Consider the following 25,577-nt stretch of genomic DNA (forward strand, 5'->3'; position numbering starts at 1 on the left):
AATCATTATTATATATGATTTTTATGAAAGAATAATTTTGCTATTGAAACATGATGTATATCGTATCCGGTCATGATTTAGTTCTCGTAAAATATTAAATATTTTATTTTCATTCTACCTTAGGTGCGAAAGAAACATGTAGTTCAATTATTCATTTAACTAACAAAATTTCTCCACTATTTCTAATTTCTCGACATTGACAAGAGGAGGATCTATGATCAAATAACATTTCATACCCTTATTTTGAAGTTATTCGCCTAATTTGTACTCAACCTGATAGTAGATTGCTATTACATAACAATGGGAGAGTCTGCAAGAACATCAAAATTTAGTTCTTGAGGGCCCCCTTACTCCTTAAGTACTCCACACTTTGGTCAAAAATTTCTTCAATTCCGTACTTAAAACTGAACCCTTCTTTGATGAGCTTCTCAGAAGAGATGACTAACTTTGCCTTGTAGGGGATATCATCAAATTAACCTACAATTACATAGTGGTGGTGCTTGACTTCAGTACAATAGAAAACATATATGTTTCTATACCATCAAATAAAAGTGCAACATGAAGTCCTTTCAAGCCAAATCAATACAATGCATATTCCTAATAAATTCATGTTAATGAAATTGTTCTGCATAATAAAATTTCTCTAGTCTGGCACCAGTACTTTAATTAAGGGGGTAACCTTATTGGTTAAAACTAACACAAATATTGAAGATAATTTCTCCTGCAAATTAGATATTGTCTGCCAAGTTTTAACATACAACTCATGAGCTTCTACTCCTAGCAGACTCAAATATAAACAAAAATAAATTTAATCCATGTTAATTACTGTTATTTAATTGTAGCAATTTCATTTGTAAAATATTTTTTCTTCTAAATTACCCTTCATTCAAACTTTATATCAAGAATAAAGAAAATGTCACCAAAAATAAAATCTTAATTAAATGAATAATACTTTAAAAATGATACATTAAATAAAGCTAAATTAGTTGAATTAGTTTACATATAAGACCGACATGCACACAAATTTTTATACTTAATATTTGAAAGAGGGGAGAGTATATCATAATTGAGACCAGTAGGATCAATTTGATTGAAGGATCAAAATTTCGTATCTTTAAAATTAGAGAGATTAAATGTCCTTATTCACACCAAATGTGAGGTTAGAAGCTTACTCGGTTTGAATTTTATACTGAGGGTATCTTTTGCTAAGAAACTTTGCAAGCTCAGGAACACTAGTATTGTGAGCACAAACAATGTAACGTCCAGAAGCTGATTCTTTCTCTGCCACAAATATATGTGCTCGGCAAATATCCTCCACATGAGTGATGGATATTGAACCTGACAGCAATTGCATACCTCTCAAAGCCTTTAAGAAGAAATCATTCCCTGCAAGATGTCAACAAAATGGCATTAAAAGTTAAAACATTCGTGAGTCAATTGGTGTAGTGGATGTGGTAGTTTTTGAACCTGTTATAAGGGATGTGGCCAAGCCAACACTGGTTGGGATGTCTTGAGTGATAGAAGGGCCAGTTGTGAGAGTAGGTATCACAGTGATGAGATCAATGTTATTTTCTTCAGCAAATTTCCATGCAGCCTTCTCTGCTTGTGCTTTGGATGCAGGATATCCCTACACATATATACATGAATTTTACTTTCATAATCTATATAATGAGATATGGTCTGTGTGATTCCCTTCTTACTTTTTTGTTTTAAAAAAATGTTTTATATTCACATTACACAACCAATTTCTCAATCAAACAATTTTGGAATGTGCTCAAGTACAAACAATTTTCAAATGTACTTAGAGATAATCAAATTTTACAAAACAAAATCATTTAACTAGTAAACAAACAAGGGCATAATCCTTTTCAATTGGGAATGACATTGAAAGTCTGTTGGGATACAAGTTTAGTAAAGTTTCATAAGACTTTTTATTTAGAAAAAGTTCTTTATTTTTAGTAAAGAAATTTTCAAAAGCTCTCCTAACTCTTAAGTATGTATTCAAACAGGCTCTGAATGAGACAGGGATTTGTGAAGTGTCATTGCACAAACCCATCTTAAGTTGTGATCAAGGTTTGGTTATTTACCCAACTATGTGGCTTTGCAGTGTTCAAGTACCCAACATCAGTCCAATTGCTTTCATCCATAACAAGACCTGTCCCATTGAGTTGGTTAATAGTTACCGCAGCTGTTGAAGATGTTAAGATGACTCGTTTCACTTCTTTTGCTCGAGCACATGCTTTCAACACATTCAACACGCCTCTGATTGCTGGCTTGATCATGTCATTCTGAATAGTAGTTTGCAGAAGCATTTTTTGATTAGTTTATTATCAATTCACACACACATGTAAAATTTAGAATGCAATTTCATTTCAGGGTTCAGTCTACCTCAGGGTCTTCAGAAGAAAAGTTGACAGGTGTAGCAAATTGGAATACAAGTTCACAGCCTGATAAAGGGGCATCAAAATCTTCTTCCACTGTTAAATCTGCTCCAAATATTTTTAGATTGCCCAAACTTTCCAGTGCCACTAGGTGAAATATTTTTTGGGGGTTACCTGCAGTAAATACATAAATTTTTAGTTCACAGAAAAATCTTATTTGGACTCTATCCTCTATTACTCTTCAATGCAACTCCAGGAATTAAGGACCACAAGTAACAGAATTTTATAAATGAGGGCTAAAATGAGACAATTTATTTTTGAGAAACTAGAACTAAATGTTATCTTATTTACATAAAATTAAAAACATATTTAATAACATTGATGGCATGAAACCATACGTGTTTGTGGTGAACTACCAACCAACAACCAGGACAGATTTCATTTGTTAATAGGAATTTCTCTGCTTTTCCACTTCTTATTTATTAATTTATTTCCTTTCATAACTACGAACAAATTATTCTGCAGTTTATTGGTCATAGTCATAGAGGATGAAAGATTAACCATATAATGTGCCCATTTAATATCATCTCCACAAAAGTCATTATGCTGTGCTGTGTTTAGTAGGTAAAAAGGAAAACACAGCATGGTGGTGCCTTAACACGTTTAAAAAATATATTTAAAAAAGGCAGTACAATAGTGCATTAACAGTTTAACACATAAAAAAATAAAATTAAAAAAGAAAGACACAACACAACACAACACACTATTCATTGCATCTTGTACACGTAGACAACATCTAACTTCCACGTGTACTGTACATTGAAGATGCAGTGGTTTACTGCGTTTTCAGTTCACACAGGACATTGTTGCGTTTTCTGAAGTTAACTACAAGAAAAAGTTTAAAAAACAACCCCAAAATAAGTAATAAGTTTCTATAAGAGATCATTTGGTTAAAGAGATTTTTTTTTTTTCAGGAATGAGTCAGTGAATTTACTCACAACTAAATATTAATTTGTGATAGACAAGTCGAAGCTTCTAACTGTTTAAATATTATTTTAATATTAACAAGAAATCAGGCTCCATGACTTAGAGCAGAGTTTAGAAATGATGAGCAACATAGAAGAGTAAGAGAGAGAGAGAGAGGTACATGGGTCTCTAACAGTGGTATTAACAGCATAACCCTTTTGAAGCAACTGCTTGATCAACAAAGAAGCCATAAATCCACTGCCACCGATCACACATGCTTTCTTTCCGATATGCTTCATATTGGCCATGTTTAATGTTTAAACACTCACTTCAAAGCCTTAAATGGAATGATTGTGGAATTAGAATTCAACACAACACACTCTCCCCTATAAATATTTTAAACCCAGCATTAGGATAGGCACGGATTGGATTTATAGAATATTTGGTTTCATTTTCTTTTTTAATCTTAAATCTAATTATCACTTTTCTTTAACAATTTTTTTTAAATTCTTATCTAATTTAATTTTTATTTATTATAATTATTTATAAATTAATTTTAAATTTTTTTAAAATAAATTATTAATAAATAAAAATAATATTATATTATAATATCAATTATTTATAAAAAATTAAAATATAACTTATATATTTAAAAATATTTATTTATATAAATTTTAAATATAATTTATATACTAGATATAATATTTATTTATATATAATTTATTAAATTTTTTAATTATATATAATAAATATTTAATTTATGCATATTTATCGATATAAAATATACTTTCATGTCATCGACTAATAAAATATATGTATATCAATATTATAAAATATAAAAGAAATTAATAAATACAAATTTAAAAAATAATAAATATCATTAAATTAAAATTAAAATTTCCACAATACCATAATATATACATTTATTATGTCAAGAGTTATCTTAGATATCATAAAAAATTAAATATATAATTGGTAATCAAATCTCATAAATGAAAAACACATACAATGTAGAAAATAAAAAAATTGAGAGTTTCATTTTGTAGAATATATACATTTATTATGTCAAGAGTTATCTTAGCTATTTTGTGTTTTAAAACAGTCCACTTGGGCGTCTCACCTACCCTTCAAACTCTCTTCTTTAACTCTCCATGCCACATGCTTGCATCTAACTCTTTAACTACCTACTAACTTCTTTCTTCTACATTTTAGTAAACTTCCACTTAAAAACAAAAGTTTTTTTTTTTTTTTTTTGTAGAATTCATTTTTTTCAGTGTTATTTTAAAAGTCAGTTAAGGAGTTTTTTATTCCCAATCTGTTGGTAATTTGGTAAAGTAGAATAATAAAATATAATTTAAGAGTCTCAAATTTAAAAATAAAATATATGAAAAACTAGAGAATTATATTTTTCTTATAATTTTTACCTTCTGTAAAATTATTATTTTTATCTATATCCTTCACAATTAAAAAAAAAATGTTGTTATCTTCCCACACTTTTATTTTGTCATTCGTTTTATTTGCTTTGGTATTTAATAATTTTCCTATTTTACGATATATAGTACACACAATGTTTAAAAAATCGGATCAAACCGGCTGGTCGAACCGGTAACCGGTGGTCCAGCTGGTCTGAATCTTGAGTTGGATCAGTTATGCATTCGACCCGTTTTAAATTAGAGTGAACCGGTCAGTTTTTCGGTTCAACTAGTAAACCGGTAGGTCGAACCAATTCAACAAAAAAAAAATTTAAAATAATTTTTTTAAAGTATTTTTTATACAAAATAAAAATAAAGATAATTTTAAATAAGATAAAAATTGAAATTTAAGATAGGATATGAATTTATTGAAATTTATAAGTATAAAATATATTTAACATGAATATATTTTTAGAAAAATTAATAAAAACTGAATCATATAATTTAATTAATGATCTACCGCTTCAACCTTTGACCCACTAACCTAATACCCTAACTAGTTTAATGACCGGTCCAATTTTTAAAATCATGAATACACATCCTAAAATCTGTTATAAAAACATTGTGTGGCAACAGTAAAACTTGTAAAAAAACAATTGAGTGGCAACTACAAAACTTCGAAGAAAACAAACTTGTTAAGTCCAAAGAACTATCGGTCAAAACGTAACGAAACTTAAAGCTGTTAAACTAAATCTGATTTAAAAAAAAATATTTATTATAAATTTAAAATAAAATTAAAAAGTAACCCAATTTGAATTTTGTTCTCTATAATTAATCTCCCCATGCGTAGAACGATTACAAAATTATAGCGTGACTAAGTTAAACATTATCATATGAATGAGATATGCTGCAGATATATATTGAAGACTAAATTACGTGCATATCCTACTAAATTATATGGAAGTATAGTTTTGAGAAATGGTGATTAAATTTATCTTCCCTATTTCTGAGTAAAACAAAGACTAAAAAGCATAAAACAAACCAAATTAAATAACCATGGTTGACGAAGTAAACAAACTAAACACTTTTCTCAAAATGAGCCGAAAGTGATAACAAACTCTCTCTATACATGATAGAGTACAGTAAACTAAATCTGTTTATCTCGTTGTTTCCATGCGCGTGAAGCTCTCCTTTGTTATCAAGTCTCAAAAGTCTTCCACCCGGTGTGAAGTCCCACATCGGTTAGGAAGGAGAACGAAACATGCCATATATATGGGTGTGGATACCTTCCTTGTGTGGACGCGTTTTGGGGTGGCATGCGTGCCATTGCCAGAAGCAAAACCGTGAGGACTGCGTCCAAAGCGGACAATATCCACATGCTGGTTGAAAAAACAATATCCACATGCTGGTTGAAAAAACCAGAATGAGGATAATAATTAGAACCAGAATAAATACCGTGAGGACTGCGTCCAAAGCGAACAATATCCACATGCTGGTTGAAAAAACCAGAATGAGGATAATAATTAGAACGCAGAATAAATAACTTGGTCCAAGATGAATGCACTTTGTATTCTTTCATTATCCATGGTTCACTCCTTACTGAGTACAAACAAAGACATTCTCCCATTATTTTTACATGATATATTGATTTTGATCTAGCTAAATCACGTGGCAGTGGAATCTCTGATAATCTCTTTTCCATCACATCAAAAGCAATAATAACCCAAACATCATCATAAGATTTATTAACCACCCAATGAAGAGCCCCATTCAAGAACGAGCCTTGTTCAAGTGGACACCCAACATAATCATACAAAACAGTGCTCTCAATGCAGTTCCATGAATTGGTCTTAAGGGTAAAACAATGAACCTCGGTGCACAACCTTTCACTTCCTCGTGACAACGTTATGATCACTACCACGTAGTCATCACTTGATGAGTCATATCCAATACCAAATAGATGTGCATCTAGCATCGACATTGGCACATTATTGATTCGTTTATGGAGACCAGTTGATGGATTCCATACATTAAGATAAAAACAGTCACGACACATGTTGCTTAAGAGTACAAATCCTCTACAAGAACTCACAATGCTTACCAAGCATCTGCATTTGGAAGCTCGTGTCGAAATTGGAACATTAAAGACTGTGTCCGGTGAATGATCGTGAAGTAATGAATCTAAGTTGATGGAATTAACTTTAGAACACTCAACATATCTAGGAAGAAGTCGGTGGGTGGGTGCAGCAGCTACCTCAAAATGAGATTTGGCGAATTTAGGATGAGAAATGAGAGAAAACCATGATTTACATACGCACTTGAAACACAATAGTGATTGCACCGGCAATTTCAACAAGATTTATGTGACCAAATCATCAGGGAGGTATAGAATATGAGGGAGAGTGATCATCGTCTTTGTCTTCTTTACACCACAATAGAACGAGTATATACATAATAGTACAAATAAAAATATAAATAAGAAAAATATTTTTCTTTTAGATAAATTATATCTTAGGATTAGGATAATCCTGATCGGTTTAGATTGACTTTGTGTCATTTTTATTTTTTTTTTAGATTAAAAGTTGGAAAATTAAAATTATTAACATTATTATATTCATTCTTATACATTGTGAATAGTTATAACATGCATACACTTAATTACTCTAAGTCTCTAACCCTAACAAATTGAGGGAGAATAAAAGTATAAAATTATAGAAATATATGTAGGTCTATGAACCGTTGATTATAGTGTTATAATATATACTATTAAGACTTAAATATACTTAGTCTAATAAAATGAATGAGTTTTGATTTTGATGCTGTAATTTTTTTTATAAAAGTTGTAAATATTATTTTAGATCCTTATAAAATATTTTAAAATCTTGTGAAATGAGTAAATTTTGATTTTGATTACTGTAATTTTTATTTTATTTTCATTCCTCTAAAATATAAAATCACTATTTTTTGCCTCTAATAATAATTTTAAGGTAGATAAAAGATATTTATTTTAAGAACTTATAAATTTTTTAAAAGTGTTACATACTAACATGATATTATTAATAATTATAGATGAGACCTACAATAATGACTTAACCTTTTAATAATAAATAAGTAATTAAAAATAATTACATAATAATAGGATTTAAAAATAATAGTTCTAAAATTTAGAGGGATGAAAACAAAGAAAAAGTTTTACAAGAACCAAAATCAAAGTTCTTCATTTTGTAAAGACTAAAATCATATTTAAGCTCACTATTAATAAATGTACACATTTAATTGACGATTTTTTCCTTAAATTTTAAACACTTTTTCTCTCCCATACTTTATTTACTTAATTTTTATTCTTTTTTCTCCACTTCTATGAAATTTAATTTTTCAAAATTGTCACACATGCTAATTGTTCATCACTCACACATATTTAACTTTAATTATCTTTATAATTTTTTTAATAAATAAAATACATGGAAACACGAAGTATTTTTTTAGGGTTTAAGGTTTTATTATGAAAAGTTTGACTAACCTTTTAGTCCAAACTCTATTTTATTATGGATAATTTTAAATCCTTATAAAAATATAAAGAATAATATATAACAATTGTCCAATTGGATTAGACAGAATTTTCAGTATCAAAATCCGTAATCTTATTCAAATTTATTGTATATGCATTTTTTCAAACTAATCCAAACCAATCCGATTTTTTTTTTTTGGATTATTCATTAGTTTTTGGAATTGATATGAATTCGTGACCCCTAAAAATTATTATAAATTTTAATTATAAAATAATTTAAGTATTCAAAAGTATTTATTTATTGTAAATTATCTTCTATACTTTATATAAAGGAAATATTTTCCTAGTAAACCGTTTTGATTTTCATTTTTTATTAGATATTCTACAACTTGATTGCTAAGAATAAAAAAAACTAGAAAATCAAAACTTTTTTAGCCCTTCACGTTATAACCTCTCACCCTCTTTGAATAACCACCAACAATTACTCAATCAATTACCTTCTTTTTATATATTTTATTTTAAAAAAATTTAAAACATGTAGCGTACCTCTTTTCCACTTTTCTTATGACATATTTATCCCTTAATAATTGTAATTTTCTTTTATTTATCAATGTCCTTAATTGTATTGATTCCTACATTTTCTCTTTCAATAACCATAACTCTCCTTTAAATAAAATCACTATTAATGTGTAAACTCAAAAATTTAAATCAAGTCAACTCTCTTTATATTATTCTCGTAAGTGTTGCAATGTATGTATTAAACTAAGCCCATTCTCCTTTTTTATTTAGATTTTATTTTTTATTTAAATAAAATATACATAGAAACAAACATCTATCCCCACTAGTAGTTATATAAAATAAACATCTATTAGGTTAAATGCTTAAAAAAATGTAGAGGATCAAAATTCTTTAAAAAGTATTTTTTTACATATTATTGACTTTGAAGCATAAATATTCTGTGAATATTCTTTTTGAAAAAAAATTGAATATAAATTAATCTGAACTGATTAAGTAATTAAATTAAATGATGGGTATAAACTCATTTTATTCTCCGATAAATTCACTTTAAAGATCCTAATAGGTTATTTCTAACCTAAATCTCCAAAATATTGATTTTTTAATAATAAATAACGATTAACTTTATTTTTGTAGAAAAAATAACTACATTTTCTATATAAAAAAAAAGTTATATGTTCATAACAAACTAACTTGAACTAAACTAAGTCTCTTGGTCCAAAGATTGTTAGGTCTGCCTTGGAATAGAGGGTCGACCAGGTGCTCCCAAGGTTGATTCTCGTCTTCGTCAAAATAATGTTTCGCCAGCAGAAGTCACACTCCACGAGTACAAATTAGTCATTATTTATCAATCTTAAGACACTAGGTGTGCCATGTAAAAAAGAAATTTGAACTGAATTTTGTTTTTTATAATTAATCATCCCATGTGTAGAACGGTTACAAAATTATAGCATGACTAGTTTAATATAAGTAAAACATTATGAATCAAATATAAAACACACACACACACATATATATATATATATATTGACAACTAAATACATATATTTCCAACTTAATTATATAGACCTATAATTTTGAGAAATTGTGATAAAAATGATATGCCCTATTGCTAAATAAAAATATAGATTGTATCAATATTTGAAGGGAAAAAATACTCTTAATGAGACGTTAAAAATCACCATAACAAGGATAAAAGTTTACTTTAAGACGAGTAAGAGTACTATAATACTCGGGACAAAACTTAGGTATAGCTTTTTAGGTACGATTGGTGTTGTTTTCCAATAAAAGTTGAAGTTCAATCTTGATAGTATGCATAAATATATATTAATAAGACTTGCATCAAATGCACTTGCATAATACTCACTTGAAACACAATAGTAATTTCACCGGCAATTTCAAATAGATTTCTGTGACCAAATCATCAGGGAGGTATAGAATATGAGGGAGAGTGACCATCGTCTTTGTCTTCTTTACACCACAATAGAACAAGTATATACATAATAGTGCAAATAAAAATATAAATAAGAAAAGTCCTTTTCTTTTACATAAATTAAATCTTAGGATTAGGATAATCCCTCATCGGTTTGGATTGACTTTGTGTCATTTTTATTTTGATTGAAATTCTCTAAAAAAAAATTACAACATGAATAAGATCAATATTGGTTTGAACCAGATTATAAGATTTATCGTTTAAAAACAAAAATTAAACACAATTAAAAGTTGGAAAATTAAAATTAAAACCATATCACATAATTAAAAATAACAATTATTTCAGAAAATTCAAATTGACCCAATTTAAAAAATAAATCATCACAATAAATCTTTAAAATAATATAAATGACTAAAAATATCATTTAACTTAAAATTTACTTTAACTCACAATTGGTTAAGGATAAATAAATATGATTATCAATGTATAGTTAATAATAATATGGATTATTACAATGTTTAAGAGTGGTTAATTTTTATCTTACAGCGATAACAGTGTCACAAAATTATCGAATTGTCTAATAATAATTAATGTTATTTTAATACTTAATAAGTTAATATTAACAATATGCATAATTATATATAATTACATTTATTATTATAAATTATTTATAAGATAAGATTAACCAAATTTATTTTGCTATATTCGTACGTGCTTCTGCTATACGATTGAACGTTAGATAGATGATGGTAGATGAGTTTAAGATTTTCAGTTCAGTTTTGCATGTTTGATTGTGAAGAAAATATTAGTAATAACTAGACATATTAACAAAAGATGAAAGTTATGTCCCCGGAGACTTGTCGATGTTGAGTCAGCTTTAATTTTGAAGAAACAGCTTTTTGTATTAAGTAACTGAAACACTAAAGTTATTTAAGGAGCTTTTGTACTCAGGGAGGACCAAAAAACTGTCCTAAGAGTAAGTTTCATTCTTTCAAGTTTGAAGTGTGTGAAAGAGAGAACATGGCAAGCATCAAGCCAATCGGAAAGAAAGCATGTGTGATCGGTGGCAGTGGATTTATGGCTTCTTTGTTGGTCAAGCAGTTGCTTCAAAAGGGTTATGCTGTCAATACCACTGTTAGAGACCCAGGTCTCTTCCTCTCCCTATGAAGTAAAATTGTTTTATTTTGTCAAGAAAATATTTTAAGGGCAAAAACTTATATATATATAATGCTTGTTTCGAGGGTGGAAAAGAAAATTTAAGTTGGAGAAAATAGAATTAAATCTTCTTCACACCTATTTTAATTCTTAGTAGCTGAGACTCATTTGTCTGATAAGACCATCCTGAACATGTGTATTTCTCTCTACTGTGATTAGAAAGCGACATGAGTGATAAAAAGAGGAGAAAAAATGGTAACATTTTGAAAACTATACTTGACCTTAATAATTTTATTTATGCAATTTAAAGGTACAATTTGTTAGGTATTCTTCCTTGCTCTTGTTATTGTCTAAAGTTCTTTCATAGCCTTTTGTTTTTGTACTAATAAAAACTGAAAACAAAAGCTACGAAAAGGTACTTTTAAGACTAGTTGGTCCGACAGGTGTTGTAGTTAGTCTTGTCTCAAGGACTTAAATTCGAATCTTAGATCTAATAAAAAGATGATATTAGAAGAGATAATCTTAATATAGTTGGTAGACTATGACAAGAAGTACTAGTCCCTAACGGAGACTATTTCCAGCAAAGCCAGAGATATTCTTCCCAATACCATGATACAAAAAAAAAAAAAAAAAAAAAAAAAAAAAAAAAAAAAAAGACTAGTTGGTAGACTATGACAAGAAGTAATAAGCCGATTACCCTTCTGAAATTGTGTGGAAGAATGAGAGTCCAAATGTAGTTTTATTATGAACAGAAGTTCTTATGTTGGTGTTTGTGCAGATAATTCTAAGAAGATATCTCACCTTTTGGCACTGCAAAGTTTGGGCGAATTGAAAATATTTGGAGCAGAATTAACAGCTGAAAATGATTTCGATGCCCCGATAGCAGGCTGTGAACTTGTCTTCCAGCTTGCTACACCTGTCAACTTTGCATCTGAAGATCCTGAGGTAGATTGGACACTGAACTAGAAACTGCATTATAAACTTAACAACCAAATTGAATGCTCTTACACATACATATGTGTTGAAAAGAGAGAAACTAATGAGGAAATTCTTTTGCAATTACTATTCAGAATGACATGATCAAGCCTGCAATCTCAGGAGTATTGAATGTGTTGAAAGCATGTGCGCGAGGAAAAGGAGTTAAACGAGTTATCTTAACGTCTTCTGCAGCTGCAGTAACCATAAACGAACTCAAGGGGACTGATCTGGTTATGGATGAAAGCAACTGGACTGATGTTGAGTTCTTGACAAATGCAAAGCCACCCACTTGGGTAAAAGTCTAACCTTATTTAGTGTGTGTTTGGGTTAGAGTTTGCAAAATTGATTTTGAATGAAATTGATTTTGGTTAAAATTAATTTTGAAAATAAGTGATTTATGTTTGGATGATTTTACTCTTAAGACCAGCTCAATATAAAAGCTCTTACACAAAGCAAAATTTACCTAAATTTGCTTAAACTCATAGAGGTTGTTTGGATAAATTCTCCAAAAGTACCTCTAAGAGAAAAAAATAGGAAGTAAAATTGAAAAAAGTTTCTCCATAAACTAAAACTAGATTATACATAAATTAAAAATAAGACTTTAAAGAAACTAATTGGAAAAAACTTCTACAAATTAACCTAAGTTTAGGCTAATTTTAGCTTATGAAGAAACTTTTTTTTTTCTTTTCATTTTTCTCTCTTAGAAGTACTTCTGAGAATGTTTACCCAAACAGACCCATAATCAATTTTAGACTCGGAATCAATTCTTCAACATGGGACCAAATGTGTGAATATTTATCTACAATCACGTTAACTGGTATTTTAACGTGATTTAGAATGATCCAACATGAATCTAAACACGCTTATGGGGATGGAGATGAGGGATGACTCTTCACACTGCCTTGCCTCATTGCTATTTGTAGTTAGAAAAGATTAGTACTAATTGGATAGACTATGAAGTAAAGTGTTCATCCAAACATGCAGGGGTATCCTGTCTCCAAAACACTAGCAGAGAAGGAAGCATGGAAGTTTGCTGAAGAAAACCACATTGATCTCATCACTGTGATACCTACTCTCACAACTGGTCCTTCTCTCACTCCTAACATCCCATCAAGTGTTGGCCTGGCCACCTCCCTCATAACAGGTTCAAATCTGCAAAATCTACTGGTTTAAGCACTTTCTAGACGTGTCAAGTACTTGAATTTTTAAAGCATCATAGTGAATGACCCATGTATGTTTCAATGGCACCTTTATTTATACCTTGCAGGCAATGATTTCCTCATAAACGCTATGAAAGGCATGCAGTTACTGTCAGGTTCAATATCCATCACTCATGTGGAGGATATTTGCCGAGCACATATATTTGTGGCAGAGAAAGAATCAGCTTCTGGCCGTTACATTGTCTGTGCTCACAACACCAGTGTTCCTGAGCTATTGAGAAAGAGAAAAGCAAAAGCCGATAAAAGGAATTCTACAAGGATTCAACTAGGAGAAAGCATACAAAGGATCTTTTTTATGTATTCCTAAAATCACTTCCTCTCACTGCACATGTTTCAATTCAAAATTAAGATAAATTTAACCACACATTTTTATCACGTTTGACAGTTCAAAATCGATTCTATCCGAACCAATGTTCATCTATAAAAGAAACGAGTACTTAAAGTTACCTTAATTTTTTTTAAAATCCAATGAGAAATCCTGCAAGAGCAGTTAGACAGATATCATAGGACAATCCGTTATTTTTTTGTCACTTATATTTACTTGCATGATGATAACAAGTAAGTGTTCTATCTACACTTGATTTGCAAGTTAACCCTTCAAGTTTCAGCAATCCAACTAGTAAAGCAGCTCAAAATGACATGATCATATAAGGGCCATGAATCAACTGACACAAATTTCATCAGGAGAAAGAACCATGAAAACAAAGTCAATACAATTTTAAAATATTATTAGAAACTCAATACGCCAAGTCATCTGGATGCAATCTTCAAAGCGATGACTGCACAAAAACAGAGAATAAAAATCTCATTATCTGGAATCTTCAATTTGATATGAACACTCTTTCCTCTCTAATAGTCTCTTCCTTTCTAATCATAATTTTTGGCAAAATCAGAAGGCAGTACATAATATTAATTTGCACAATTTGATTTTCACTATTCAGGCTTGTCTAAATGACCATAAAGTTTTTTCCAGTGATAAGAAGCTTCTTCTGGTGTCCGAAAAGTCCAGATGTGTGATTTCAACTTTGCTTTCTCTTGAGCTTCCAGAACTTCCTGCATGCAGGAGTATGCGTTACCCAAAGGAAAAGCAAGATAATTGTTATGTCACAACAACTAAACCATGCAACTATGTAACATAATGAGTTAAAGAAATATTTACAACTACAAGTTCTTGCTCATTTCATGGTTCTGTGCTGTTCGCCATTCATACAAGTGAAACATGGGAATCAAGTAGAAAAGCAAAAGTAGCAATGAAGAGAAATAATTTTCTTTGATGGCATAAGAAATTAAAGTTGTAAGACATAGTTGGTACGGTAGATTCCTTAACTCTCTAGTCACAAATGTGAAATAACGTACAACCAAATTTGAAATACACATGTACCAGTATACAAATCATAAGAAGTCAAAGTCCTCTTAAGTCTCAATATCCCTACAACACAGCAATCAGTTGTTCTCGTAAGGCAGAATCAAGCTGCAGATGTACTTGAAGGCATATTCAAGACTATGCCTAGCACTAATATATGCACAGAACTGTCCTATATCACTTTCTCCAGCATAAAATAAGGAGGCTCTCCCTTTTTGTGCGTGCCAAAACAGTTGGAAAACTTCAGTTAAAAAACAATGTAACGTTAAAAATGAAAATGATGAGCAACTTACATTTTCAGTAAACCTTACAAAATTTTCACTGGCAATCAGATTGAAGCATTGATCACCTTAGTTTCTAACTTTATAAACTCTTGTCCAGTCTCAAACCTTGCAAAAGTCATTCACTGCAGCCTTTTTTAACTACATTTTTATACTGTCATTAAGGACTTAGTGACAGAGCTATCATAGCCAATAAGATCACAAAGATAAGACGTTTATAAAATCACAAGTGCAGCACCAACTACTGGAGCATGACAAAAGAATATAAAACCAATGTCTAAAAATGTTCTCAGCACATATAAACTATTGAAAACTCATTGGGGACCAACCTGGACATGAGATGCAGGTTTGGTCTTGAGCGTTAAGCAATCAACCATGGCTTTCCATTTTTCGGAACAATTGTCAAGAACACCAAGCCTGTAATACTGCTGCATTTGGTGAACCGGGGCTGCACACAATAAAGGCACAAACTTTATGGTTACTGGGATGACCCAATTGGAAAAGACATGGGCTTTTTAGGTTTTAGGGAAGTGGGTATTATTACAGTAGCAGAACCAAAGAGCATCGAAGTGAGCAGTGCACGATAATTTGCGATTAGGTGTGGAGCTTGAAGCTTCCTTCTCCATCGACATCGTATCCTATCCTCCAACAACCTCAAATATGTTTTGTTGAATGGCTTATGAACTTGTTATGATTCATCCCACACAGGAAATTCCGAGCAATTTGACCCGACTGATTTCATCTTTGAATCGGGTCGGGTACTCATAATTAGGTTTTATTTTAATTGTTTTTGGTTTACAAAAATATACTGGGCTTATATTGAAGCCCAAACTCAATCATCTATAGAAAATAATTTAGGCTAATGATATTATATATACCTATTTTTATAATTTATCTAAACTTTTCTTCATTTTTCTAACATACATTTTTTCAGATGACACATAAATTGATGACAATTATAATTTGTTTATGAAAAATTAAAAAAATTATTTTATCTAGCTATTTTAGTTCTTTTATCGAAAATGGGAATGTTCCACTAAAGACTATCTTATTTTCTTTTGCAAGCTAAAATATCATTCCAGGACCATTGATTTAAGAAAAAATTGTGGTAGATTTTGAAAATATTTCAATTTTTTTTAACTTCCAAAAAGATGCTCAAATATTTTTTTTTTTAAGTCTATTAACTCTTTAAAAAAACCTATATAATTTTAATAAGTGTTCCAAACATAGTTTTAATTTAAAATTTTCGTAAAACAAAACTGAAGCTAATAAACTCTATAAATATCAGAACAATTTCTTTAAAAGATTTAATTTTAATATGATACATTATTTGAAAGTTTTAGTTTTTAAATAGTCATTATTATAGTCAATTTTTTAATGATGTAAAAAATATAATAAACATAACTTGGATTATACTTTTTACATTAACGGTAAATTCTTTTTACAATTCAAGCACGTGCTCAAGTTAATTTTAATATTTGAAATAATTTAAATAGAATTATTGAGAAATGGTTTTTTTATTACCTAACCTGCAGTATGTTATACGTGAGCATCATTCTCCCAACTCATTGTGGAAGTTATTCAATTTCCTTGTTTGCCACAACGAAAATGACCCAACATGAAAAGGTCCATATTTAAACTTGAAACAACCGTATTACACAAATGAGAAATCAGAAGTTTTGATTTAGCCAACATTGTACAAACTCAAACTTGATTTGGGCTGCTTGAATGCTCAGCGATCTTATGCTAACCACGACGAGAAAGCAGCCGCAAAATTAGCAATTAAGAAATTGCTTTCTACATGCAATGTACATTTTGGCTAACAAATACTAAGATAAACAGTATGAATACATAATAATACATAGAATACCAACACTGAACCAAAAAATATATTTCGGATTCATGTCACCTAAAGGAAAAGACAAAGACTGTCGAGAATAACTTGTACTGAAATCAGAAATGTCTCATACTTTTCAGTTTACCCTTGGTTACAGAAGCCTTAACTTGCTCCATGTGACAGGAAGCTTTCTGAGGTCCACTCAACCCATAGCAGGAGTCATTTGCCCCTAATGTAACCGCAAAATATAAATAAATGGTACAGAGGATAGTTAGTAGAGCAAGTGCAGATAAGAGGAAGCGGTGCCTCTTAAAGAGTGTTGACCAACTACCCAGTTCATACTTTGTAAACTGCCTCTTGAAAGATGGTGACCTCATAGGAGGAGCAGATAAAATGGATTCAAGAACCATGGCTTCCACAATGACTATCTTGGGATTGCACTGCCTGAATCTGTACAACATGCCAAGCATTAACATGAGTGTGAGGAAATTTAATGAACCCATACGATGACGACAACAATAATTAAGAACAGTCTTATCTCACCAGATGAGATCAGCTATATGAATTACACAATGACATTAGACTAAACGAAAGCATAGTTATCAATCGTAGATAGCAAGGCGGCCAAGTGGGATAGTAGGTAGCGGAGCGATCGCTATCACAATATTTCCATATATAAAATAAATGATTTACATGACATATAAATAGAGAGAGAGAGGAGGCATCAAATTAATCTAAGGGTAACTTTAAGATAGTTGTTCACCATCCAAACCTTTTATTTCTCTCAATACAACAGTTCTATCGAGTAACTCTTGAAGTAACTTGGTCCCTTCATATATATATACATATGATATTTCCATAATAAAAGGCATATTCATAATTACTAATCAGAAAGTCACAATTTTAAGACAAATACAATAGTTAATAACAATAAGAGTCGAGAAACATGTGAAAGAAATAGAAGACATTTGGCAACTTATATATATATATATATATATATAGAGAGAGAGAGAGAGAGAGGAGAATCCATTTACTACAAGAGCAAGTATTGATAGACTTATTTTACTCAATAACTCATATTCTATATCGAATTTCAATGATCCAACTGATAAATTAAAAGTTAAATTTACAAATTTTTTTAAATAAATAAAAAATATATGATACTTTGTTTCATTAATCCAAATTAACGGATAATCATAAAAGTATTTTATACATTGATTTGAATTAACATAATGAAATATCATTTGATAATCACACTAGGGGATATGTGTGATTACCATTAGCTCAATTCTGGTTCTCACCTAATATGCTCTCTATGTCTACTTAAAAATCAGAGTCCCATTTCATGCAAAACCTAAGAGGAAATTCAGAATTTAGTAAAACGCCTTCCCTCAAATAAAACAGTCTCTCTCACCTTAGTCCTCCAATTCTATGAATAACTAAATGATAATGCCTCATCAAGATGAAAAAATCTCAGCAGTAAACAAAGCCATAAGTTCACACTCATTTCATCAGATACAGAAAGCAAGAAGATGGCAAAGTTGCATAACCTAAGAGTTACAGTTTCTCTGCTGTATTTACATTCAAACCTCAATCAAAACCTAAAAAATAAATATCAACGTGTGTCACCTCAATGCAAGAATGTACGTTGAAAATAATTTCTACAAGTTACTCACAGCTTAGGCAAATCCTATATAGAATTAGAAAATTCCCACATATTGAATAGATGTAAAACACCAGCTAATTGAAGCACTTCCACTACAATACAAAACAACATGGTGAAAGAAGTCTCCTCAATCATGCAAAGCCTAGAAAAACAGATGGGCAGGCATAAACTATCATAGTTTTTTTTTGTGTGTGTGTGTGCGCTTTGTGCACAATGCAGGCAATGAGTTTTGAACCTAAGACCTTATACAAATTGTCCATACCCTGCACTCAGCACAAAGCCAAACCTAGTGGGCCAAACTATCATAGAATCATAGATCAAACAGCCTCAGCAAAAATATTAATTAGTAAACAATCTCAGAATCTCTCTACAAAAAGAAAATATCAGAATTCCATCCGACTGCAGAGGCTGGAAGACACAATCAAAACAGAATAAATCAACATTTAAACCAATGCAACCCCCCAAAGATATCAAGAACAAATCTTCCAATGTAATGACTAATGAGAACATAAAAATGAGAATTAGTTTTTCTTCCTCGTATAAAAGACGAGATATGTGAACTTCAGCTGTGGTTAATACTGTATGAATCAATAGGAAGCCAATACTTTTCATTAAAATAATGTTCAAAACATTGTTAGAATATCATATTCACAAATCACAAGACATGGACTTTTGGTACTCCTGAATTGATTAAAACACAGCCACTAGACATGCAATGTCAGAAGACAACAGCGCCAATCCAAGTTGCTTCCATCCACATTTAACTATCCACAACAAATCACAGCAGTATTTTCCTGCTATTCATCATATTAAACCTAGTCCAACAGCCACGATTGCAATAATACGTGGGAAAATCAAATTAACATTCAACAAAATCAAGACGCACAACACAAGGAAAATCAAGAGCTCAAAACATAATGCCTCAGCAAAGTAGATTCAACACAATCTCGCCCACTCTCGGAATTACCCAGTTCATAAATCCTAATTATATTATATCAACTCCATTGGTCCAATCTACAGAAACCCAAACCCCAATCAAACAAGACAACACCCAATTATGCAAAGAAAATTAAACTGGTGAAAACCAGATCGAAAATTAAGCGAACCTGGTAGAACAGAGCACCTGAACAAAAATATTTGATTTGGGAAAAATTAACCGCTCCAATACCCGTAGGGGAAAATATCATTTTCCCCATTAGTGTATACACAAAAGATGGAAGGCGCAATAATAAGATAGCTAACGGAAAATCCACACATAAAAGCTGAGAATGACGAATGGAAAGGTTATTGGAGTGAAAAGAAGAGAAGAAAAAAGTGTTACCTTTGACTTCGAAGGTGGTGCAATAGCGTGTGTTTCGTAATGAAGAGCGTTAAGGTCGTAATGTATTCACCAACCACGAAAGAGATGGGAAAGGGAATGGGAATGTCTTAATGGCGTGATGCCATGTGAGACGAACCCTCTGCATCCAATCATGTCTTCTTCCTTTTTCGGCCTTTTCGCTAAATAAATCAACTCCTAATATAAAAGGAGCAAAAATAACAAGAAAAATCCCTTAAAATTATTATTGAATAAAAACTCTTAAAACACTTCTATTAAATAAATAATCAGAGTTTCTATCAAAAATTAGTTATTAAGATAGTAAATATTTTATACTTATGTATAATTTTAAAATTAATTGCTCGAATCATTTAGATATAGAGAGTGGGGGAGAAAAATAAAAATGAACAAATCATATATTCTATATTATTAAAATAAGGTATTTACAAATTTTCTTTGTTTGTTCTTAACAATTAGAAAATATGTTATTAATAATAAATAAAATAAAAATAAAAAACTTCATACAAACATAGCTCTAAATAAATACCGAAAATGGTAACATTAATGAGTGAATAGCATAATGTAACACCTAAAATTCAGTGTGTTTTCTTTACATCACCATCATAATAATAATAATAATAATAATAATAATAATAATAATAACTTGATTTATTATTTTATAAACAAAATAATCTTTTAAAAAAATTAACTTTGATCCTCTCCTAATTCTCTTTTATCAAAACAAATCTTATTTTCATTCTTTTTTTATAAAATTGTTTTCCTTTTCTTTCTCTGCTCTTCCTTCTATTTATTTTTCTCTATCAAATACAAGAATGTCTATATCTCTATTTTAATCATCATAAATTTTTAAACTCGTTAGAAAGTTATTTCCCATGTTGTGACAATTAACAAGTCCAAAGTTCAACTCTATCCATTGTTGATTTATATAAACCAATGTTTAATCGTAGTCAATTAAATCAAACATACACTGATAATAAATAAATAAATAAATTAGATGCCACCACAAAATTGTCTTCAACAAATTATCCTAAATCTTATAATTTGAGTTATAAAATTATGTTGACTTCTCTAAAACTTAATTTTTTAAGTTATATATAACATAATGTTAACTTATTGAATAACTTATTTCAATTTTGTTTCATATTTTTTCATTAAAAATATTTCTCAAAAAAACTTATCCAAATAAACCTCATTTCAAAACATCAACTCTTTTAACAATTTACACACAAATTAAGATACACTTAAGTTTAAAATTTTTATACATAGAAACTAAATATATATATATATATATATATATATATATATATATATATATATCACTTTTAATATTATTTTACTAAAATAGTCTCATTATTCCTTAAAAACATTACTTTTAATTATAGCTGATAAAAAAAATTCATAAACAGACAAATTAAGAAGAAAAAAAATAGTAAATATTAAATGAAATTTTAAAAATATTAGTTATTTTGAGACATTCTTCTGCAATCAGTTTAAGATAGAATAAGTAATATTAATGCTACGCTTAAACATGTCTTAGTTACTTAACTACATATAAAAATAGAATTAAAAAAAATAATATGAAGATACATTGAATTTTTTTGACAGCAGCTACATTGAAATATTAAAAAAAATTAAACAAAACTTAAAAGTCTAGAAAAATACTTTAAACTTTTGAAACATAATGCGTAATTATGAGGAGGTAGTATCTTGATTCACATTTATTATTTCGTTGGATAAGGGGCTATTTCAACGAATAATCCAAGACAAGTTTAAGAAGGGCAATAAATTCCAAGAAAAACATGACACATTTATTTCAATCTCTCCATTTAAATTTTTTCAATCTCCACTCATTAAAGGAAATACGTATCACACCAACTGTATGTCTGTATCACACAACTCAAGACTTAAATTATACACAAACAGATCAATCCCACTTGGTGCTAAACGAATTCCCATCACTTCAGAACAGGAAATATGACGAACCAAGGACAGAAGCATGATTTACACCCAAGTTACGTCCCCGGAGGCATTCCACATCCACCACATGCGAATGATCAATGAAGAGGTTCACCTGAACAACGGTGTTCAATGATGTCAACAAAGCGTTTATTCTTAAGTTTATGTAGTAAAAAGGGAAACTATGACTAGAATTATCTAGCAGAGCATTTACCTTAGGACCATATTGTTTGATGAACCACTCGGATGTTCTCTGATTTGATGCTTCAAACATAGTCTTCTCAAGACCAAGGCGCCCTATGATCTTCGCAATAATATCAGCACGCATGTTATCAGCATGTTTGCTGACATCATCAGCATCAATCATTATCATGTCTGCACCTGCTTCTAAACATCTTTCAGCCCTTCTGATCAAGAGATCCACATCCTCTACAAATTCTGTGAAAATAAATTCGAACTATGGTTAAACCAATATTTTGTGTTGATTCTAAATTTCTCATTGCCAATCAACCTATAGTCCAAAATATTAGATGTACTAAGTAACAGTGAATTAGTGCCTGAGAATTTCATTAGCACGACTCAAAACAGAACACAGTAGCATGTAAAATAATAAGTTTAACAACAATGTCTTCATACATAGATACCTCATAGGTGCTGAATCCCTATCCTGCCTCTACCCATTTGATTCTACAAACATTCATAGTAGATCTATGCGAAGGAATAAGGTGATGAATCCGTAATCTGCATTTCACCCATCTGATTAAGCAATTTATCTAAATTGAAAAACAAAACCTATCGAACTGAACATCTGAATTTAGATATTTTTCTTTCTTAAGAACTTTCTTTTGATAAAACTTTTCCTCAGAACTTAAAAACTTATTCTTTTGCTCAAATTAGGAAAGAAAAGATCAAACAACAAGAAGAAAGATAGAGAATGGCTAAATTTTAATTTTAAATGATACACTGTCCTAGTGTCACGCGAATAAGGGAAACAAATAACTATTGCATGTTGAGTATGAAACACAGTACACAGGGTAAATTGAACATACTTTAAACAATTACACAACATATCAGCCTTAACAACAACAGATTAGTGAATCCTCTTTCTGAATTCACAAATATTATATCATCAACTAGTACAATCTGAAACAGGAACATATTCATTAAGATTATTTCACATAACTTGTTATCTACTATATTTTATACAATGCAGATTCCAGAACATAGCATCTATCAGAGGGCATAAATATGATTAATTCCAATTCAAAAGAAAGATAGACAGACACGTGTAGATAGATGCAGAGAGTTAAATATCCTACCGAATGATCTAGGTGCTGGGGGAATATAAGCCCCATAAGCCCTGTCACCACCTTTGGGAATATCTGACTCATTAAACTTCACTTCAAAATGAGGCTTAGCTTTCAGACCACCACTTTTGACCAAGCGGACAAATCTCAAAAGGGTTTCCTCAGGAATCCCAAGTGAGCTCACATTGAGCTCAATTGTGTCAAACCCCGTCTGCTTGCATTCCTGCAACAACACACAAAAAAAAAATGTAACCAAATTACAACTCCAGCAATCACAAACCAAAACTCATCAAAAATAATAATAAGATGGGTAGACTAGAGACCTCCACATATTCTTTGAAACCTGATGGACCTTTGCGAATCATGTGCTCGGCCCAATCACCCGTACTGACATAAACATTATGCTGATGGGCCATGTCAATCACTTGCTTGATAGTAGCCTTTGGCATCAAGCTGTGAGAACCTCCAGAAAACTTCAACCCGTCAACATACTCTCCCATAGATTCGAAAATATCCTGCACAAAACATATTTCCCTTAAACACAGTGCTCCAAAATAATACTCTTTATCTCAATTTATCGAAATTACAGTGACGACTACATGGTTAAAACTTACCAGTTACCACCCTATGTATATTGTCACAACTACAATCACATGATTAGGTCTAATAGTTCTCTAGCTAAATTTATAATTTGTAGCGCAAGATAATGCAAACAATTTTCGTGAAAAAATTACATTATCTAACTAAAATATTCTCATCAATTATAATTTATATGATTATATCTACCTACACATTTATGAGAAAGACCAAGTAATATGCAGCACACAATTTGTGACCCGTACATTATTAATTCTTTGTCACTAAATGAAAAAATAAATAAATTTATGATTACTTAGATTAGCCAGAAATATGTAATATTGAAACATGCAACTAATAATTACTCCTCTAGTACCAATTGGAGACGATAGAGTGATGAAGTAAAAGGAAAATGGGATTACCTGGAGAAGGTTGTGGGAAAAGAGATTATAGTGAGGGCTTCGCATTTCGGTGACGCCAAAACGACGAGGCTTCACGGGCCTATCCTCGTTCTCCTCGAAGCTCTTCCATCGGTACGCTGCCATTAGTTAGCTACGAGAGGGGTTCCAATTCCGTTTATTCCTTTGCTTTCGATTTTCCCTTTCTCTCTCCCAATCCTTTCCCGAATGACTTTAGAAGAAAACAACATAGCCAAGCTCGGAACAGAGGAAATAGATGGATAGAGTTCTTTCTAGAAGACGCTCGAAATAACTCAACCAATTCGCTATTCTTCGACGCCATTTGCATCAGCCAGATTGTAACACGTATTTATTTATTTATTTTGGTAGTTTAATATTTAATATGTAATTTTATTAAGTTTTTAACTATTAACCACATTTAATGATCAAATCGCGAGTTACATTTCATAAATTAAAATTGTTTTTTTAATGAATTTAATATAACTATTTAATGTTAGAACAATTATTTAATTGAATTTTTTACAGCAATATTCATGACGTAGGCAATTAACAATGCGAGTTATATTTCAAATTACTCGCATAAAATTTGAAATCAAGTTAATTATGCATTAATGCACGAAAATGAATTCTCTTCATTTCTTTTATTTTTAAACTTTTATAAAAAATAAAAAAATAAAACTGAAGAAATTAATGCATATTTTAAGAAGTGTAATATTTATACTTAAAAAAAAATTTATAATAAAAAAATGGAAAGAAAGGGAAGTAGAAAGGATCTTTATTCTAATACGCCTCCCGTTATATTTGTTCTTTCTCTCACCACACCGCCTACAACAGAACGGATAACTTCAAAACCATCTTGATGTCATGGTATAAATGGGCTTCGCTACGTCCCGTCCAAAGCAAAACTCATGGGCTCATGTCCATGTCAAGAGAAGATTCCTAAATAAAAATACAAAGGATTAAACTCATGGGCGTCCAAACCACTTGCATGTAAATAGTTTTTAAAGCTAAAAAATGAAAATAATAATTTTTTATTTTTAAAAATATACAAATTAAACTAAAAATGAAAAATAAAAAGGAAAGGAACCACTTGCATGTAAATAATTTTTAAAATTGAAATATGAAACTAATAATTTTTTATTTTAAAATAAAAAATTAAACTAAAAATCACCCAAATGAGAATCTGTTTGGAGGTGATTTTTAATTGATTTTTTTCTATACAATAATTTTTGTTTTTTTATTTTAAAATAAAACCACTTAGAAAA

At 30.4% G+C, this 25,577-nt stretch overlaps 5 protein-coding genes across 7 annotated transcripts; 1 reads left to right on the top strand and 4 right to left on the bottom strand.

Annotated features, from left to right (window-relative positions):
• Positions 1 to 336: 336 nt before the first annotated feature.
• LOC109817877 (anthocyanidin reductase ((2S)-flavan-3-ol-forming)) lies at positions 337 to 3,748 on the bottom strand. The gene is made up of 6 exons (XM_020383226.3): positions 3,529 to 3,748; positions 2,389 to 2,555; positions 2,088 to 2,288; positions 1,468 to 1,627; positions 1,173 to 1,386; positions 337 to 477 (listed from the first exon to the last, which is right to left on the bottom strand). Exons 1-6 carry the CDS (start codon positions 3,653 to 3,655, stop codon positions 468 to 470), a joined length of 879 nt encoding a protein of 292 aa, XP_020238815.1. The 5' UTR covers positions 3,656 to 3,748; the 3' UTR covers positions 337 to 467.
• Positions 3,749 to 11,153: 7,405 nt separating this feature from the next.
• On the top strand, positions 11,154 to 13,890 carry LOC145954447 (anthocyanidin reductase ((2S)-flavan-3-ol-forming)). The gene is made up of 5 exons (XM_083068644.1): positions 11,154 to 11,362; positions 12,149 to 12,315; positions 12,441 to 12,641; positions 13,333 to 13,492; positions 13,616 to 13,890. The coding sequence occupies exons 1-5, from the start codon at positions 11,236 to 11,238 to the stop codon at positions 13,873 to 13,875; spliced, it is 915 nt and encodes a 304-aa protein (XP_082924770.1). The 5' UTR covers positions 11,154 to 11,235; the 3' UTR covers positions 13,876 to 13,890.
• A 374-nt stretch (positions 13,891 to 14,264) lies between these two features.
• On the bottom strand, positions 14,265 to 15,913 carry LOC109817873 (uncharacterized). Its single transcript, XM_020383223.3, is given in 2 exon segments — positions 14,265 to 14,621; positions 15,542 to 15,913. Coding segments are annotated over 2 exon segments (423 nt in total). The 5' UTR covers positions 15,845 to 15,913; the 3' UTR covers positions 14,265 to 14,501.
• Positions 15,914 to 16,821: 908 nt separating this feature from the next.
• On the bottom strand, positions 16,822 to 20,224 carry LOC109817879 (uncharacterized). 3 transcript variants are annotated; one of them, XM_020383230.3, is made up of 2 exons: positions 20,037 to 20,224; positions 16,822 to 17,499 (listed from the first exon to the last, which is right to left on the bottom strand). In XM_020383230.3, the coding sequence occupies exon 2, from the start codon at positions 17,457 to 17,459 to the stop codon at positions 17,166 to 17,168; it is 294 nt and encodes a 97-aa protein (XP_020238819.1). In that variant the 5' UTR covers positions 17,460 to 17,499; positions 20,037 to 20,224; the 3' UTR covers positions 16,822 to 17,165. The 3 variants fall into 3 exon arrangements, with proteins under 3 accessions (XP_020238819.1, XP_029124548.1, XP_020238820.1); XM_029268715.2 differs by lacking the exon at positions 20,037 to 20,224 and adding an exon at positions 19,839 to 20,030; XM_020383231.2 differs by lacking the exon at positions 20,037 to 20,224 and adding an exon at positions 19,822 to 20,030.
• A 1,616-nt stretch (positions 20,225 to 21,840) lies between these two features.
• On the bottom strand, positions 21,841 to 24,616 carry HSA32 (Aldolase-type TIM barrel family protein). The gene is made up of 5 exons (XM_083068645.1): positions 24,316 to 24,616; positions 23,641 to 23,832; positions 23,330 to 23,540; positions 22,225 to 22,448; positions 21,841 to 22,125 (listed from the first exon to the last, which is right to left on the bottom strand). The coding sequence occupies exons 1-5, from the start codon at positions 24,436 to 24,438 to the stop codon at positions 22,015 to 22,017; spliced, it is 861 nt and encodes a 286-aa protein (XP_082924771.1). The 5' UTR covers positions 24,439 to 24,616; the 3' UTR covers positions 21,841 to 22,014.
• Positions 24,617 to 25,577: the final 961 nt, after the last annotated feature.

This window comes from Cajanus cajan, chromosome 2 (genome assembly GCF_000230855.2).
Source record: "Cajanus cajan strain Asha chromosome 2, NIPB_CcT2T_4, whole genome shotgun sequence".
In the NCBI taxonomy this organism is placed as follows: Eukaryota; Viridiplantae; Streptophyta; class Magnoliopsida; order Fabales; family Fabaceae; genus Cajanus; species Cajanus cajan.